Source organism: Musca vetustissima, unplaced genomic scaffold, assembly GCF_032173495.1.
Source record: "Musca vetustissima isolate MV318-11 ecotype Yass unplaced genomic scaffold, APGP_CSIRO_Mvet_v1 utg104951, whole genome shotgun sequence".
Taxonomy (NCBI): Eukaryota; Metazoa; Arthropoda; class Insecta; order Diptera; family Muscidae; genus Musca; species Musca vetustissima.
This window is the reverse complement of record NW_026873265.1, coordinates 86,218-105,045: the sequence shown is the minus strand read 5'-3', so window position 1 is coordinate 105,045 and position 18,828 is coordinate 86,218. Positions and strand designations below refer to the sequence as shown.

Below are 18,828 nucleotides of genomic sequence, written 5' to 3'. Positions count from 1 at the left end.
ATTTGAAGTAGTTTATGTGTAAGTGTGCGTATGTGTGTCTTCCCCTCATGGTGTTAAAGTCTAATTTACTATAACTGAGATTGTTGTTTTTGTTGTTTCTTTACTTTTGGCATATGTCCATTGTTTCGTTAGCTTAACTCATATTTGTTTTTGTCACATAGTCTTTGGTTGTTTTATGAAGAACCGGTAAAAATGGTAGTGGGGGCAAAAGACACCGGATGTTAAGCATACGGAATTGTTGGCATACTATTTTTTGGCATTTAACAAAATTATATACTGCACAGTGTAAATACAATCTGGGGTAATTGAATTAGGATCTTAGGTGGGAAAATTTAACTTATTTAAATAATTTAATATTCGTTGCTAATTATCATTTGGGGGCAAAAGAAATCCACTGGGAATTGTAATTGCAAAAATGTTTCCATTTCATAAAAATCTGATGATAATAAATCATAATTCAATAACCATATGCTATTACATGGCCATATATATGGTGCTTGAGTATGCCTATAATACATGTAAAGACATATGTAGCTCATACTCCATCATACCACCACACACACTGACACACACCATACAAAAGGACATAGAGAGCTGTTAGTGCGTAAAACAATATGCTTGTTTGTTATGCTCTTACAATACAGACATAAGGCTGTGGATGGCAAAACTTGTGTGTCACAGGCCCTCAGACACACGCATTTGGAGACATTTGCACACACACAGCCAAGCTTACATACATCTTCTTGTTCAAGTTGGGCATAATTGTTTTATTTACTTATCCTAAATATGTCCATTGCCTTCTGTGACAATGGCAAACCAACTCGCCTGTCGCCTTAGTTTGGGGACTTGGGGCGTTGGTTATGCAGCCATGGTTTTAGTTTAGTGGTGGTCGGTCATGCTTTGTTTTAGCATTTATTATTTTCTTTTTTCTGTGTTTTTGTCACCATGCCGCCTGAGTATATTTGAACTTCTGTTTTTGTCACTCATCCCAGTAGGTTGGCTTGATTTTTCTTCATCATGTTGCACTGTTTTTTTGTTCGTTCATTCGTACGTACGTACTTTTGGGATAATTAGATTTGTCATTGTGCATTAGTGATGATATTTCTTTTCTGGAAACTAACGGGAATTTCTGTTCTCATTTTTCTATTTGTTAATTCTTTTTAAATTCATTAACTATAATTACACATAATGTTTTGCGGGTCTTTGGTATTAAATTAATATCATAAGATTAGTGGGGGTTTCGAGCACAATTTCATTTCATTTATTTTATTAATTATTTTGGCCACAAACATTTATCTATTTTTTTTCGGTGGGTGTGAGTGTGTCATTTGACATTAGGGCAACTTAATTTGTGTGGTTAAAAAATCTAATTTGTTGAGTTCAGCCATAAAATTTTGCGTAGGAGAGCAAAAAACTGATGGGTTTTTATTATGACAAACCGCAATAGACCACCAATTAAATGGAGGGTATACTTATTTTTTTTTGTGATACTGTTTGGAGCGCCGTAAAATATTTGCGGAATAAACCATGTATCAAAGTAATATTCAATATCTTATTAGTCATGTCCACCTACCCATCTGTCTACCTGTCTTTTAAAATCGAAACAAAGACACTTAGATATTTAGCATAGATATTTCAGGCACATTTTCTAACCGATGAATCAGTGTATCGGCTTATTTTCGGTATTTTGAAGGCTTAAGTCTCCTTTCCTATTTGGTCTTTGGTCACAGTGGATTAGGCAGGTGTTTTGATACAGGCTCCCCACAGATTAAAAGTTTTTTTTTTATGAAGGACCAACTCATGGTGGAGAATATAAGGGCTGGACATGTCCGAAATGAGCAACTTTTTATTGTTTTAAATAACTCAAGTAGAATTAATTAGAATATTTAGAAATCAATACGAGTATTTAATATTTTGTATTCTTTTACTTTCAGAACTTCCCGACAAACGTCCATTATTGTTTACAGAACAAACTCGCTATGAACCTGGTGATATTTTAAGAGCTAATTGTAGTACACCTCCTTCCAGACCTAGAGCCGAGCTTAAATTTACAATTAATAATATGGTGGTAAGTAAAATGTTGATTTTTATTATAACATTTAAAAAAGAAGAAATGACTAATATATGAAAAAAACTATGTTTTTGGTAGGATAGGAACTGTCTTACCACTTTATCTTAATTGTGAAAGTAAATTATTTTTTTTTGCGTTAATACTAAAAGAATTTGTATGGTATCGGCAATTTGAAGGGGTAGAATGGGATCACAGTATTCTTTTAGTCTACATATTGCATTGAACTTTGGATAAAGCAAATGAGATCATGGACAAATCGACAATTTTAAATCAAATATGGTAAGATGAAAATTGACAGGATATAGGCTATTATTTGGGATAGATATTTATAGAATTTGGACCTTCGTAGATAGAAAAATCTAAATACCAAAGGGCTTCAATGCCAATATTATGGGAACCGATTAGCTGAAAACAAAAAATTAGGCTCCGGATACATACTTTAATTTCCATGTTACAAGACGGAAATTTTATAAATATTTGTTTTTGTTTTTTAATTGTCCTACTGATTTTTCAGTGTCATAAGCATTTTTCAGAAAAATATATGAAATGATTTTTAACAGATTTCTTTAAGGAACCTTCAGGGTCATTAGAATGGATTGGTAAAAGATTTTTTCAATTCAGGACCAGAAGTTCCATTTTTTTAAGATAATTTTTGTATTCTATAGTCCTTCAAAATTTGACGGAATTTCAACGGGAATAAGCATCGACTTTTAAGAAAATGTTGTGGAGAATCTTCGTAGGTAAAAGCGAGTATTTTGATATATTTTTTATAAACATCCTCAGCTATATCATAGAATTTTATATTTCTTATGTCGATTTAGCAATGTCTGTCTGTCAGTTGAAATCACCATAGAGTTCACAATATTCAAGATTGAGCTTTAATAATTTTGCACTGACATTGATATTACTCCTAGAATTTTTGGTATTGCAAATGGGGCAAATGTATCCTTGTTATGGTATAGTTGTAATAGAACAGTACCTCCCAGTTTTCGGTATTTTGAGGGGTTTCGGTTCAGATTTAGATATTAGTGCACCTATATCTAAATCTGAACCGATTTCAACCAAACTTGCCAGAGATTAATTTATATTAACGTCAGTTCATTATACAAAATTTTGTGGCAATCTGACAATCTTTGCTTCTTTGGTGCACAATTTACAAAAAAATCGGAAGAAAAAATATATAGGAGATACATCTAAATCAGAACCGATTTCCACGAAACTTAGCACACATTATTCTAGACTTAATTCAGTACGACATGCCCAATTTTGTGCAAATCGAAAGATATATTGTGACTTTGGTACACCATTTACATTAAATCGGACGACCATATATATGGGAGCTATATCTAAATCTGAACCGATTTTCAGGAAACTTAACACAAACCATTGTTGACCTAATTCATTACGCTGGGGTCAAATTTCGTGCAAATCGAAGGGTATATATGGACTTTGGTGCACCATTTACATTAAATCGGACGCAAATATATATGGGAGCTATATATAAATCTGAACCGATTTTCACGAAACTTAAAACACGAAAATAAATATGGGAGCTATATATAAATCTGAACCGATTCTCACGAAACTTAACACACACCGTTCTAGACTTTATTCAGTACGCTATGCCAAATTTACTGCAAATCGAAAGATATATAGGGACTTGGGTACACCATTTACTTTAAATCGGACAAAAATACATGGGAGCTATATCTAAATCTGAACCGATTTTTCAATTTCAATAAGGTTTGTCCAAATAAATGACCTATGCCAAATTCCATCCAATTCAGATCATCAATGCGACCTGGACTTTGTTTACACTTTAACATGGACATACGGACAGACATGCATAAATCGACTTAGAAAGTGATTCTATGCATATTCTCAAAAGGAACCATGTGTCTATCTCGCTTCCTTTTGCTGTTACAAGGATATGTACGAAGACATAATACCCTGTACCACAGTGTGGTGAAGAGTATAAAAATTTTATAACAGGTACATCCCTGTAGACATTTACATATAACTTTCACATCCGAGTACATATAACTACATAATTGGTATACATTTAAAGGTTAGTCACTTTCTTGGATATACTGTCAACATATCCGCTCTGTGTGCTTCAGAGTAAATATATACGCAATAAAATACAAAATTTCAAATCTTTATCAAAACTGTGTAAAATTTCGTTTGGGTTCTGCTCATAATTGTGGCCTCTGGAGCAACCAGAAAACAAAAATTTCATCCTTTAAACATTAACCGATCATTACCAAAAACAATAAGAGTCTTCGTGACGATTAGTCCATAACTGTGGCATGTATCGTGTTTTCGAATTATAATGGACAGACGGTCGCTCATTTCTAGATCGGCTCAGCTAGTCGAGATATGGCGATCGGTATGCTGAAAGGCGCTACAAACTCATGGGGCCACCCATGAGCCCGGCTGGGTGGCCCCATGAGTTTGTAGCTGGGCTGGGATTTGAACCCTGGTTCCCATGGCATCTGTTGATTGTTGTCCGGCGACTTAGCCTTTAAAGCCGCCTTCCTTCCTAAGGTTGCACAATATGCAGTTGCATACCATTGAAGAAAAATATTGTAGTCTGTATGGAAAAGAAGTCCGTCACTACAAGAAAAATCTGCGCTGGAAAGGAATATTCTGGTGTGATGCCAAATGTCCGAACCTTGACACTGTTGAATTTAATTCATAGATGCAATTTCGCAACAATAGTCGACATAAATACAACGTATCAAATAAAGACATTTGTAAGCCACATTGCCCAATATGCCTGATGAGCCGCTTAACCAACGGCGAAACGCGTCGCATAGTGGTGGGAATGTAGTATCTCTCTGGCTTTCCTTTTCATTGCAACTCCGATCATGTAGCTCATCTCGAAAGAGAAATTAATAAAAATAAATAGTTCGCGACCCGTATTTTTTATCAAGACAAGACATTAGAAATTATATTCGAAATATATTTATCCTCTGGGTAACCTAGGTTCCCAACTACAGAAACATAGTGTAGAAAATTCTAGTCTTTTATCAATTTTCCAAAATGAACAAATTTCAATATTGCACAAATCATTTGAAAAAAAAACTCATTAACATTCAATTACAATGCATTGAGTCTGCGATAATTAATAGTTCTTTATCTTCCTTCCATGGCAAAAAAAATCTCCATTAAATTTCACACCCATCACTTTGCAAACTAATTTCCTGCACAGACATAAACGTAAATGCCTAAAGAGATGCCTAACTAATCAGATTTCTGGGATATTTTAATTTAACTTTCAACTATTGCCTCGTACCGTAGTAATCCTTTCTTATCCTTTAAACATGGAATCACAAAGAGAGAAAAACTTTTTTTTTTGCCTTTTTAACTAAACCCACTCAATAGGATTGCATCATTTAACTTGAGATTTGAATTATTATCGATGACAACGCCCTTGAAGAACTTCATTGAACACAAGAGAATGAAAGGAAACAAACAGAAAAAACTTTTCGAAATACAAGCTCCGTTTGTTAAGTAATCGATATAAATACTAGGTGTTGACCACCACCACTAAAGGCATTTCAACACCAACGTCTATAGAGTCTATGGCCGAATACAAAAGGCCAAACAAAACATAGATCTTTACATTCCACATCTTACCACACCATCTTTGGTATTATTTGTTCATTGCCTATTACCTTCTCAAGGATTAAGATGCCGTGCACTACGCTTCGCTTTTGGCGAAGATGCAGTGCAGAAAAGGACAACATGTTTCAAGTGTCCTATTATCCTTACGACAAGTAGCCCCAAGGGAAACTTAACTCATGGTGACAACATCGCCAAAACCACCAACACCACCACCATCGTCGTCGTCCTTGTCGCCATACAAATTGCTAGTAAAACTTCTCCACTTCTTCGCCTCCACAAATAAACCGGATAGAACAAATAAAAGGATAGATACTTCCTTCAAAAACAGAACTGGATCTAAAGCCAAAATCGAAAAATAGTTAGCTCTCTTAAGAATCTTCACAGGTAATGTGGGGCGTTATGGTATGTTGGAAAAATTTCCAACATCCGTTTTCATCATGGATAGTATTATTGCATATGATGTTATATGGCAATGTTAAAGTATCTTGAAGTTATACTTCTATTTTGTAGGTGGGCACGTTTGATTGTGTGTGTGTGCTTCTGAATGTTTGTTTGAAAACGTATTTCTTTTCGAAAGGCCAAAAAAAAAGTTCTCTAATCTGACTTAGACGCCGGTGACGTGACTTTTCACATGCACAAATTGTGTTTCAACGCCTTTTACGTTACGCTTAGCATTTGACACCTGCACAGGAATCATTTCGACCTGACCAGATTGTTATTGTTGTTGCATATACGGAGGAGTTATGGTAGTGTTTTGTTGTAGTTTTTCCACAAGTTTCTTTTTTCATAATTCCGAGTTTGTGTCTTTTGTAAAAATGGGGAATGTGTACACGATTTTTTCACTTTATACCAAGTGTTTCCTGAATTGCATGTATGGCATCTGGTATGTAGAAGATAAGTAGAAGTCCATAAGTGTTAATATTAGAGTGACCACTCTTGAAGAAGGTGAATTTCTTTAACTGTTTTAGGATGAAGAAACACTAAATCGCAGCGACATTGAATGCGAGCTACCTATAGTGGGTCAGAATTGAAGTATGACCGCTATTCAAGCAACACTATTATACATTGAGAACCATAAGTGCCAAATTACAAACCCTTTGATCGATGACCTTAAGTGTAAGTAAAATGCGCGGACCTATATTAAAAATGTTAAAAAAGCGAACTAACATTTTTGTTAAAAAAATGAGGACCTTCTAAAATAGACACAAAAACTTCTGAGATCTTCAAATATCATATTACGATCACTTCAGCTTCTTCTAGCATGGCCTATATTGACTATTTTTGCCAAAGAGTTGGATATAATATCCAAAATCCCAAAAGCACATTTGCTCGAAAAATGTAATTGTAGTCTGTATGGAAAATGCGTGTAACATAGATCATATCACCTTTTTTCAGGAACTATTGGTTAATAATATGACTATTTACTTCTACGGAGGTAAAGAGCAAATAAATGCAGGCAGAGTGTAGAAAATTCCTGTTTCGTGTCAGATTGTCAAATAAGCAAGGACAATGGATCACTATTGGAGTTTATAAATGTACTAAAAGGACTTCGAGAAAGGATCTTCGAGAGGAAGATTCATTGGTACATTTTGAGAATGTATCATTGAGAACTTGGTCGGAACTGGAATTGGAAATATGTTGTGTTCCCAAACTCACTATTTAGGAGGTCCTCTTGTATTGAGGCAACCCGAAAAAAATCGACCAATAATGACAATATTTTTTGGGAGATTTCCCATCCCATCACAACCCAAAACCAGTAAGGGATGTAGTAAAGTCGGACGGAACCGACTATATGATACCCTTCACCACTTTGGCATATTCAACAGATGAATCCTAACAGACGTCGAATTTTTGAAGGACCATTAACATGAAAATTGATCCAAAAACATGTCATTCTGTCACCTATACTAAAATTTTCATTTGGTCAGATATAGGGTTGCTTCTTATGTCATAGTAACTTCCGTACGTAGTGCAATATTTTGTGCCGATTGGACCCACCTTGTTGAAGCATGTTGTGCAAAATTTGAACCGATTTCAATGAGACTTGGCAGACATTAACTACAATTCATTGTACAAAATTGTGTGGCAATCAAACACACAAGTGCAAAATTTCCATAAAATCGGCAGAAAATATATATGGGAGCTATATCTAAAACTGGACCGATTTTCAGAAAACTTAACACACATCATTCTAGACCTAATTCATTACGCTATGCCAAATTTCGTGCAAATCGAAAGATATGTAGGGACTTTGGTGCACCATTTACATAAAATCGGAAGAAAATATATATGGGAGCTTTCTTATTAATTTCTCTTTCGAGATGAGCTACATGATCGGAGTTGCAATGAAAAGGAAAGCCAGAGAGATACTACATTCCCACCACTATGCGACGCGTTTCGCCGTTGGTTAAGCGGCTCATCAGGCATATTGGACAATGTGGCTTACAAATGTATTTACTTGATTAGTTGTATTTATGTCGACTATTGTTTGCGAAATTGCATCCACGAATTAAATTCAACCGTGTCAAGGTTCGGACATTTGGCATCACACCAGAATATTCCTTTCCAGCGCAGATTTTTCTTGTAGTGACGGACTTCTTTTCCATACAGACTACAATATTTTTCTTCAATGGTATGCAACTGCATATTGTGCAACCTTAAGAAGATAAGGAGTTGGCTTTGAACGCTAAGGCGCCGGACATCAACAGATGCCAAGGGAACCAGGGTTCAACACCCAGCCGGGCTCAAGCTGAATTGAGTGGCAATCGGACACACAAATGCACAATTTCCATAAAATCGGAAGAAAATATATATTGAAGCTATAATAAATCTGGACGGGTTTTCAGGAATCTTAACACACATCATTCTAGACCTAATTCATTACGCTATGTCGAATTTCGTGCAAATCGAAAGGTATATAGGGACTTTGGTGCACCATTTACATGAAATCGGAAGAAAATATATATGGGAGCTATATCTAAATTTGGACCGATTTTCAGGACACTTGACACACATCATTCTAGACTCAATTGAGTTCACCGTGCCAAATTTCGGGAAAATTGGAAGATATTTATGTACTTTGGTGCACCATTTACCTTAAATCGGACGAAAATATATATGGGAGCTATATCTAAATTTGAACCGATACATTCTTATATACCTTACTTACTGTTACCTAAGATTCCCAAACTATTTTACTGTAGACTATACTTAAAAGTGTCTCATCCCTTATCACAGACGACTGAACACATTACATCAATAATATTTAATATCTTGTGAAAGAAGTTCGTTTTATATTCACATCCATGAATTTGGCCTTGAAAAATATTTTCCAACATACGACAACTGCAACTATAGTTTCTTAACCCGTTTATATAGCATGTCATTTATGGTAGTCTGCAAATATTTTATATTTTTCGTATTGGTTGTGTTCTTGAGCAATAATGTCAATGTGTGTGTTGGTGTTTTATTGTCATTCTTGTCCTTTTGTTAACATCTATAAAGCAGGAGTAAATTTCTGTCATGGATGGTAGCATTCCTGGTGGCAAAGAAAAAATTTAAATAGAGGTTCACACTTGTCGTTCTTTTGTGTCTGAACATCATCATCATCGTCACTGCGCATCGCGTTGTGTATTAGTAAACAAAACAAAATACACCCACACACATACACACACACTTACACGTGTATCGTGGACATATGGGCGCTTCTATTGTTTGGCTTTGTGGATGCTTTTTCTATTGTTCAAATTTGTTCGTTCTTTTTAGTTTGGTGTGAAAACGTTTCTATATTATCCTGTTACAAGTCGGCATTCCACTTTTACACTTTTTTGTTGTTGTTGTTGTTAGTATGGATGCTGATATTGGCGACTTGTATTGTTGCTGTCGGTGTGAAGTACCGTTTCGGTTCTTGCATGTTTTGTATTCCTTTGCCACGAATGCAAAAGATGTTTATATGAGGGGTTCCTTCGTATATGCGTGTATGTGTGTGCAGTGCGAGAGTGTGTTCGTTTATTTGCACCATGTCACCTTTAAATAATGTCTCTTGTCGCTTTTCAACACAAATCGCATGTGAAAAGTGTTTCACACATGAAGTGTTTTTGATTGAAGAAACGACAGCCAAAGATCCTACAGCTATGGTGTGTGTGTGTGAGAGTGTGGAAATAGGGGGTCTTGTTTATAATATTCACTCGCTTAAATTAATAAAAAGACAAGTCCTACAGAAGACCTTTTTGATATAAAAGATATTTAAGGTCTCTTATGGAAATACTTAGGTTTAGGTTTTTATTTTCTGATTAAATTATGTAGGACTTGTCTATAGACTATTAACAACATGGATCTATAATAAAAATTTCCGGCGAAAAGTTTTTTAATCATTGATACTTTGTTGTTGGGCTTTTTTGGTCAGGTGTTTTATGAAAATAAAAACTGGCTTTTATTTCATATTTTTTTTCATTCCTTCAAAATCCCGAATATCATGCGAATCCTTCTTCGTATATGGGCCATATACAAACATAGACATACATTGAATAATTCCATGCTACGATAACAACGAATTCCGGTGTCGAAATTCGATTAACCTTCAAAATAACTAAAATGCGACTGGACTTCATGTAGGGCCTATTTTGATCATTTTCTGAATAGATGTGTGTCACCCTCCAAGCAACTGGAATGGAAAATTCACGGTTAGAGTTCTATAGCCATTGCAAAAAAATATTTACTTAAAAATTCACGAAAATATTCCTTAAAATATCCACACTTAGAAATCAATAGTCCTTGCAAATATTCTTTAACAAATCTAAGCTTAGGCTTCTATATTCTTCCAAAAAATCCACACACTGAAGTCTTATAAACTTTAAACGATATTATTAAAAAAAATCACAATAAAAGATCCTAAAGTAGTTGACAAAATATTCTTTTTCGAGGTCTTATAGTCCTTGAGAAAATTATTCTTTAAAACATCAACGCCTACATTGAGAAAATGAGCATTTAAAAATCCACACCTATAGTTGTGAAATTCATTGGGAAAAATATTCGTTAAAAAATGCACGCCTGTAGCTGTTATAGTCCCCGGAAAAATATTCTTTAAAAATGCACGCCTAAAGCTGTTATAGTCCTTGAATAAAATATTCTTTAAAAATCCACGCCTATTGTCGTGATAGTGTTTGAAAAAATATTATTTAAATAATTCTCGGCTGTTAGTCCTTGAGAAAATATTCTTAAAAATCTATGCATATAGCTCTGATAGTCTTCGAGAAAAATATTCTTAAACAATTTCACCCATAGAGGTCTTATAACTCTTTAAAACCCGAACACCATTAACACATTTTTTAACAAATTTCTTGTTTAGAGGTCCTATAGCCTTCAAAAAATTTGGCTTAGAGGTATTTTAGTCAATGACATATAATTAAAAAAAGTCCAAAACATGACTGCTTTGAAGTCTTATAGCCCTTAAAAAATATTTAAAAAATGCGACGCTTAAAGACCTAAATTATCACTTAGACGTTTTATAGTCCTTGACAAAATATTCTTTAAAATCTTAACTAAGAAATCAGTTATTCCATAAAAAAAATATTATTTAAAAAGCCACGTTCAGAGGCCTTACAGCCCTCTAAAAATAATCTCTTTGAGGTTTTATTTCAAAAATCTAAGCTAATCGATAACATAGTTCTCGAGAAAAATATTCTTTAATGAATCCACACTTATAGCTCTACACGCATAAAGGTCTTATAGCTCTTCAAAAACCGAACACTTAGAGGTCTTAAAATTCTTGACTAAATATTTGTTTAAAACTACTTTTTTAGAGTTCTTATAACCGTTAAAAAATATTGGCTAATAGGTATTTTAGTCCATGACATATAGTTTTTTATAAAAAAAAGTCCGCGCATAGAGGTCTTATATTTCAAAACACGGTTGTTTAGACTTATAGTCCTTGAGAAAATAGTATTTAGTCTTGAAAATATTTTTCAAAAATCTACGTCTATAACCCTGATGGTCCTTAATAAAATATTGTTTAAAAGTCTATTCGTATAGCTGTGGAAGTCATTGAAAAAATATATATTTTTAAATAAAATCTATTACTAAAAATCTACGAAATTTATTAAGGGACGATACCGCGAAGGTGAAAAAGCGTCAATACGAAACGATTTATCCGTTTCACTCTAATATTCAGCATACCGTACATATATTAAATTTTCCTACGATCGCAGATTTGTTTGTTTTTTTTTTTTTTTTTTTTTTTTGTTAAACAAAAAACTCTACCATCATACATAGATGCATGTTAGCTCACACATATGTATATGCACACATACACATCCATACATTTGTTAGCTAGCCTATTTCCATTTGAAAACAACATAAATAGATTTTCATTCTACTATGTACCAGGCAGTTAACTGTAGGTGCTGTACCATGTAATTCCATTGGATTTTGCCATGCACAGTATTTGTCCTAACTCTATCTACCGCTCAAATAGGGAAAATATTGCTACCCTCGAAAAAACCCGTCATAGCACTCACACAGCCTTAAAACTTCCCTTTCAATTCAATTTTTTTGAACGTTGTTTACTGGAGGATTTTTTTATTCGTCGCTGTTGGTTTTTATCTGAATATGAAACGAAGGACATGTTTTAGGCATACATTTTAGTTTGTATGGTTATGCAAAATGTGGCTACCTAAGAGGATTTTTGCTTGCATGTACTATACAGAAAGAAGCTTTTGCTTTTAGTGTGTTATATTTCTGAAATCTTTAGCGGAATGCGCAAAAAACGCAGTGGGGGAAAAAATAAAAAGAGGATTTTTTGCATGCATGTACTATACAGAAAGAAGCTTTTGCTTTTAGTGTGTTATATTTCTGAAATCTTTAGCGGAATGCAAATAAAAAAATAAAAAAAATGCATTTTAAAAAGGGAAAATATACAATACATTTAATAACTCCTCAAAATTCTGATTAAGTTCAAAGATAGAAAGCTATCGGATCATGGTGAAAATATTGCCCATAACAGAGAACAAAAAACCTTCTTAGCAGGCCTAGTATATATCAGGTTTTTATATCTGTCGACAATCCCATAATATTCATTATACCCTGTTGTCAGGGTATTATAGCTTTGTGCAGCCCCAAAAGTTTGTAACGCTGCGAAATATTGGTCCTAGACCCACCTCTAAGTATACCAATCGTCATATCTCGACTAGCCGGGTCGATTTAGACATGTGTGTCCGTCCGTCTGTCCATTATAATTTGTAAACACGATACAGGCCACAGTTTTAGACCAATCTTCACGAAATTTTGCATGTAGAATGGGTTCTGGCCAATGAAGATCCCTATTGCTTTGAAAAATATGAGTTAATATTTAGGGGATGAAATGGACCAAATACTTTATTTTTGTTTGATTTTCTGCTCGCTCCAGAGGCCGAAATTATGGCCCAAACAACGAATTTTCGCATGGAGAAGATTGTCGGGCCAAAGAATAAGCATGCCTGTTTTGATAAAGATTGGTCAATATTTAGCGGGTCAAATTGACCCTGACTTTTGTGTGAAAAATGACCAAATTTGTATTCTATGGCGTATATATTTGCCCCTGAAGGACCTACACCCAAAAAGAGAAGAGAATCTGGACCCTCGTATACTGAATATTAGTAATATATGTTGACCTTTAGTTAGGTTCCAAGAGGGTGCAAATAACGCAAAGTTAGATTTTCGTGGAAGTGGTGTAGGGTATTATATGGTCGGTCCCGTTCGACTATACTGCTCCGCTCACTGGTTTTAATTAGTTTTCATCTTTATTCAAATCATACATCACCATAACTTAGCTACCAACAAAATCTTCACAGACCATATTTCATTTTATGATGTATACTCATGATCATGCATTCATGATACCGGAAATTGGTTATTGAAAAATAGAAGCCAGGGGAAGGATTACAACAAATATATTTGTTATCGTTAAACTTAGAGGCAATCAAAAAAAGCCTAACCATCGGAGGAGATAAATATGTAAAAGAGTCCATCGAATGTATTTCAAACATACACACACACATTTTATAAACTATACAAAAAAGATTAAAGAAATATTGATATAACAAACAACATTTTTTTTTTAATGTTAAGGGAGGGAGTAAAAAAATTCAGACCCAAAAACCTACTTTCAGTTTGAAAAAGTAATGTAAAAATAAAAACTCATGGCCTATAAAATATCCAAATACACATAAGGGCCAAATAAGTTTTGTTTTTCTTTCGTCTTCTTCTGCTCTTTTCATGACTACACATTTCAAATGTGTATAAATAAATTATAAAATAAATTTACTGCAATATATACAACCAGAAAAACGAACGAAAAAAATAGGTTAAAATTATGTGAGAATAAAATATGGATTTCCCTATGCCACACCAAGCTCAGTGCTTTCTGCTTGCGGGTGTATGTGTGTGCGTTTTTTTTTTCGATTTCTTCCACACTTTTTCTTAAATAATGTTCACTCTTCCACACCAAAATATCACACATCATTCATCAAAGTGTTACGCAAACAAATACACTTGAACATGAATGAATCAGACTCACATAGCAAACATCATAATATGATAATATATTTTTTTCTTTGGTTTGTTTTGTTCACACATCACACCGGAATAAGGAGGACATTATAACCTCAACCCACAAAACATACTCCCACACATCCAACCATCCATCCCACTATTCATCCTACCAACCAACCATCCATTCATTCATTCATACAGTCAAGCTCTCTTTTACCAAAACCACTCAACCTCTTAGACATTTTTATCAAAAAAAGATTTATATTGGTGTGTGAGTGTGTGTGTGCTTATGTGAAGGGTATATCAACCTTTTCACATTTAGATATATGAAGTTTCCCATGGTTTGCTTTTTTTACTGGGTCGTTTGGATACTCCACACGCTGCAGTTAAAGTCACAAATATTTACTTGAATGTGTCAGCATCTTCAATTTAGTTTAAGGTATGAATATTTGGACTTTTTATAACTTGATATACAATTCAAAACTTTGGATTATACACCTTTCTAAAGGAATTTTTTTCCTTAGGTAAATATTGACAATGGATTTTTTTTGGTTATTACTTGATTGATGGTCTAAAGGATTGAAATTGATCTATAAGAAAAATATTAACAATAAACAAAGGATAAGAAGGGTAATAACATGTGCTTGCTGTTATTGTTTGGCCAGACAATAAATGTAAAAAAAGGTGCTACTCACCCAACTTTATATTGATTGATTACTTTTAAATGCAAATAATTGAAGATAATAAAGAGGCAATGATGAAATAAAAATCAACTTTGAATAAGAAAAGAATAACAACGAAATAAGACGTATGGATAGGCTTTTTACATCCTTCACCATAAAGATAAAAAACCCCTTTAAAACCAAAATAATTTATATAGTCGGACGAGGTTGACTATGTGATAGCATGCACAGCTACCAAGTTTAAACTGATTTACTGATAATTGCCTCATATTTACAACCTCTTGCTTATATCCATTTTGATTTTGTCAACGCCCTTAATGTTGAAATATTATTACAGAAAATAATTTGGTTATTGGATCAGATCCTCTCAATTGCGTAAAATTTAAAGGTTTTTAATTCATCCCTCTGAACGTTTCATATGCGAAATATTAGTCAGTTTTGTTAGGCAATTCTTGAAAGGGAAAACTTGTTGTCAATATTAAGCTACGAGCTGCATTTGGACTCTATACCAGGTTTAACCAACCACCACATATGCATTGTCTTTGATTGTGTTTGTCACACAGTCAAGGCCCGTGGTGATCATTTTTCGTGCTTATTTAAGAAACAAGGGACAACACAACCTTCTTCATCAATTGATCATACGAGCTTAATAATACGAGACTAATTTGTTCGTACGTTGTTTACTAACAAGCAACTACTTGGTGGTGGAATTAGAGTGGTGAGCTGTCGTTTATTCAATAAAACTGCGTGCAACAAAAAGCGCCCGCGGGCGGTGTGGTGGCGATTGGGACTTTGATTTTATTAGTAATCTCTCAAAGCGCCCATGGGTGCCTGTTTGGTGAACGCTGCTCGGATCGGCATACATATCGGACGGCATACATATATGGGAGCTATGTTGTCCCCAATTTCCTGTCGATCGGCACATGATTTGGAGAACCCTTGATAATGTGAAAATTTCAAGAACTCTTGAAGATATAGCCGATCTATTGTGTCAGAATCAAGCGACGGCAAGAGTGCTCCTCAAACTTTAAACGCATTTTTTCTCGAAACTGTGTTTATACCCTTCACCACACTGTGGTACAGGGTATTATGCCTTTCTGCATGGTTCCTTTTGAGAATATGCATAAAATCCCTTTCTGAGTCGATTTATGCATGTCCATCCGTCCGTCTGTCTGTCTGTTGGTGTTAAATTGTAAACACAGTACAGGTCGCATTTATGATCCGATTTGGATGAAATTTGGCACAGGTCACTTATTTGGCTCAAGGACGAACTCTATTGAAATTGGGAAAAATCGGTTCAGATTTAGATATTTAGATATATATATATATATATATATATATATCCCATATATATTTTCGTCCGATTTAATGTAAATGGTGCACCAAAGTTACTATATATATTTCGATTTGCACGAAATTTGGCACAGCGTAATGAATTATGTCAAGAATGATGTGTGTTAAGTTTCCTGAAAATCGGTTCAGATTTAGATATAGCTCCCATATATATTCGTTCAAATGAATGTAAACGGTGCACGAAAGTCCCCATATATATCTCTCGATTTGCACGAAATTTGGCACAGCGTAATGTATTAGGCCTAGAATGATGTGTGTTAAGATTCCTGAAAATCGGTCCAGATTTAGATATAGCTCCCGTATATATTTTCGTCCGATTTAATGTAAGTGGTGTACCAATGCCCCTATATATCTCTAGAATTGCACGAAATTTGCCACAGCGTAATGGATTAGGCCTATAATGATGTGTGTTAAGTTTCCTGAAAATCGGTTCAGATTTAGATATAGCTCCCATATATGTTTTCGTCCGATTTAATGTAAATGGCGCACCAAAATCGCTATATATCTCTCGATTTGCACGCAATTTGGCACAGCGTAATGAATTAGGCCTATAATTTTGGGTGTTAAGTTTCCTGAAAATCGTTTCAGATTTAGATATAGCTCCCATAAATATTTTCGTCCGATTTAATGTATTTGGTGCACCAAAGCTCCTATATATCTTTCGATTTGCACGAAATTTAGCACAGCGTAATTAATTAGGTCTAGAATGATGTGTGTTAAGCTTCATGAAATCGGTTCAGATTTATATATAGCTTCTATATCTGACCAAATAAAAAAAATAGTATCGGTTGCAAAATGACAAATCTACCTACTACTTGTCAATATTGGTTTATATTTCGGTACCGCCAATATTTGAAATTTTAATGGTTTTGTGGAAATGTTCTACCTAATGGGTTGCAATTTGTTACTTTGAGTTGTGGAATGGTAGCAGTAAAAATTATCCGTTTAGTGATACCACCCCCCGAACCACTAAAACACCAATATTGTTTACTAGTACACCTTCCGATTGAGATCTTCATCACTCAAGAAAAAATATGGAGCACCGTCTGTTTTTCAAGTACAATTTCGACTTGTCTACAAACTGAAACCAGCTGACTGTTTCAATTTTACGCAAGCTGGACTTTATATTTATGTAGTTGTAGTTCTAATTGCAAGACGAGGGATCGATAAATTTGGGTCTGTGTGACTGTGGCAGGATCACAACTTTTATTAAGGTTTTAATCATTTTTATGCATTGTGAGATAATTAAGCGATCCATTCTCGTCAATGTCAGACTTTCAATCGAAAAGAAACTTTTATTTGACAAATGTCGAATTCCAGTCCCATACTTATGAAACCACGGAAGAGATAACCCTTTATACGACAGTTGTATCTGATTCTGAACCCATTTTACACGTCTTTCGACGCTGGTTTAATATCCACATTTTTATTGTTTTGAGAATATGCATAGAAACACTTTCTAAGTCGATTCTATGCATATCCGTCCGTCTGTTGGTGTTAAATTGTAAACAAAATACAGGTCGCATTTACAATCCGATTTGAATGAAATTTGACACAGTTCATTTGTTAGGCCCAAGGTCGAACCCTATCTATAGACTATCTGTAGGGATCTTACATTAAATTTTTTATCCTCTCATGTTGACCACACTAAATACGCGAATTTTAGAATTGGCTTTATAACGTTCTTGTAGAAACAATGTATCATATTTGGCCCTTAGAGGCATTTCCCCCAATTTTCGGTTGTTCAGGAAATTTTAAGTAATCATTGGCTACAAATTATTTCCTCTAAATATTGATTCAAGTGTAAACATAGTCCCCCATTTGAACTCCAATAAAGCTGTTTCCTTGATTAGGTTTCCTCCACAATTTCTTATTGAGAGATTATTCTGGATTATTCTTGCTAAAATCCTGTGAATCTGCTCTTCCAGTTGTTCACCCCAGGATATTGTAAATGTAACCCTTTCTGAAAAAACATACGCTTTAATATGGGTTTCAAGTTAATTTCTAGCACTCCAACTTCGAACATTTAATTTTTCAACAACTTCATAAATTTTTGCAATTACAACTTCTTAATTACTGCCTCCATTCATTTCCGTCTTCTTGAGCATTATTACTGTAAAACCATAAAACTACCTTTATGCATGCACACCTATCCACACATGTATGTATGCATGTAGTGAACTTAGTTATTGCGTTTAACGTGACCAAAATCACTCAGAGTTCTTTCTAACCGTGTTCCCAGAAGTTATAAAAAATAATTCAAGTGAAATGTATGCAACAGCACGACAAACACCCAAACGACCAATATGCCATCACAATAAATGGCTTGGCTTGGCTGGCTGGCTGGATGGTTGGGTAGCTTCAAAAGCAACAAAAACGCAGAGAAATGTGAAAGAAAAACACACACATACAAACATGAAGGTAAAAACATTTAAGTGAGTCCTGAACAGGAGGAAGTCATGCCTAGAACTGTAAAAGTGTGTAGTATATTGTTCAGGTGGGAACATGCATACGAGTACACACACACACACATCTCCACATCTACCACTAACACTTTCCGTTTAT

The 18,828-nt window shown here is 34.6% G+C and overlaps 1 protein-coding gene across 1 annotated transcript in view; it reads left to right on the top strand.

Moving 5' to 3' along the window:
• Window positions 1–18,828, top strand: part of LOC133323726 (uncharacterized) — a gene marked incomplete at its 5' end in the record, with an annotated part of 83,525 nt that overhangs the window by 28,468 nt on the left and 36,229 nt on the right. The window contains one exon of the mRNA XM_061532650.1: window positions 1,935–2,068. Coding sequence (XP_061388634.1) covers window positions 1,935–2,068 — 134 coding nt within the window. The remainder of the gene's footprint in view (window positions 1–1,934; window positions 2,069–18,828) is intronic.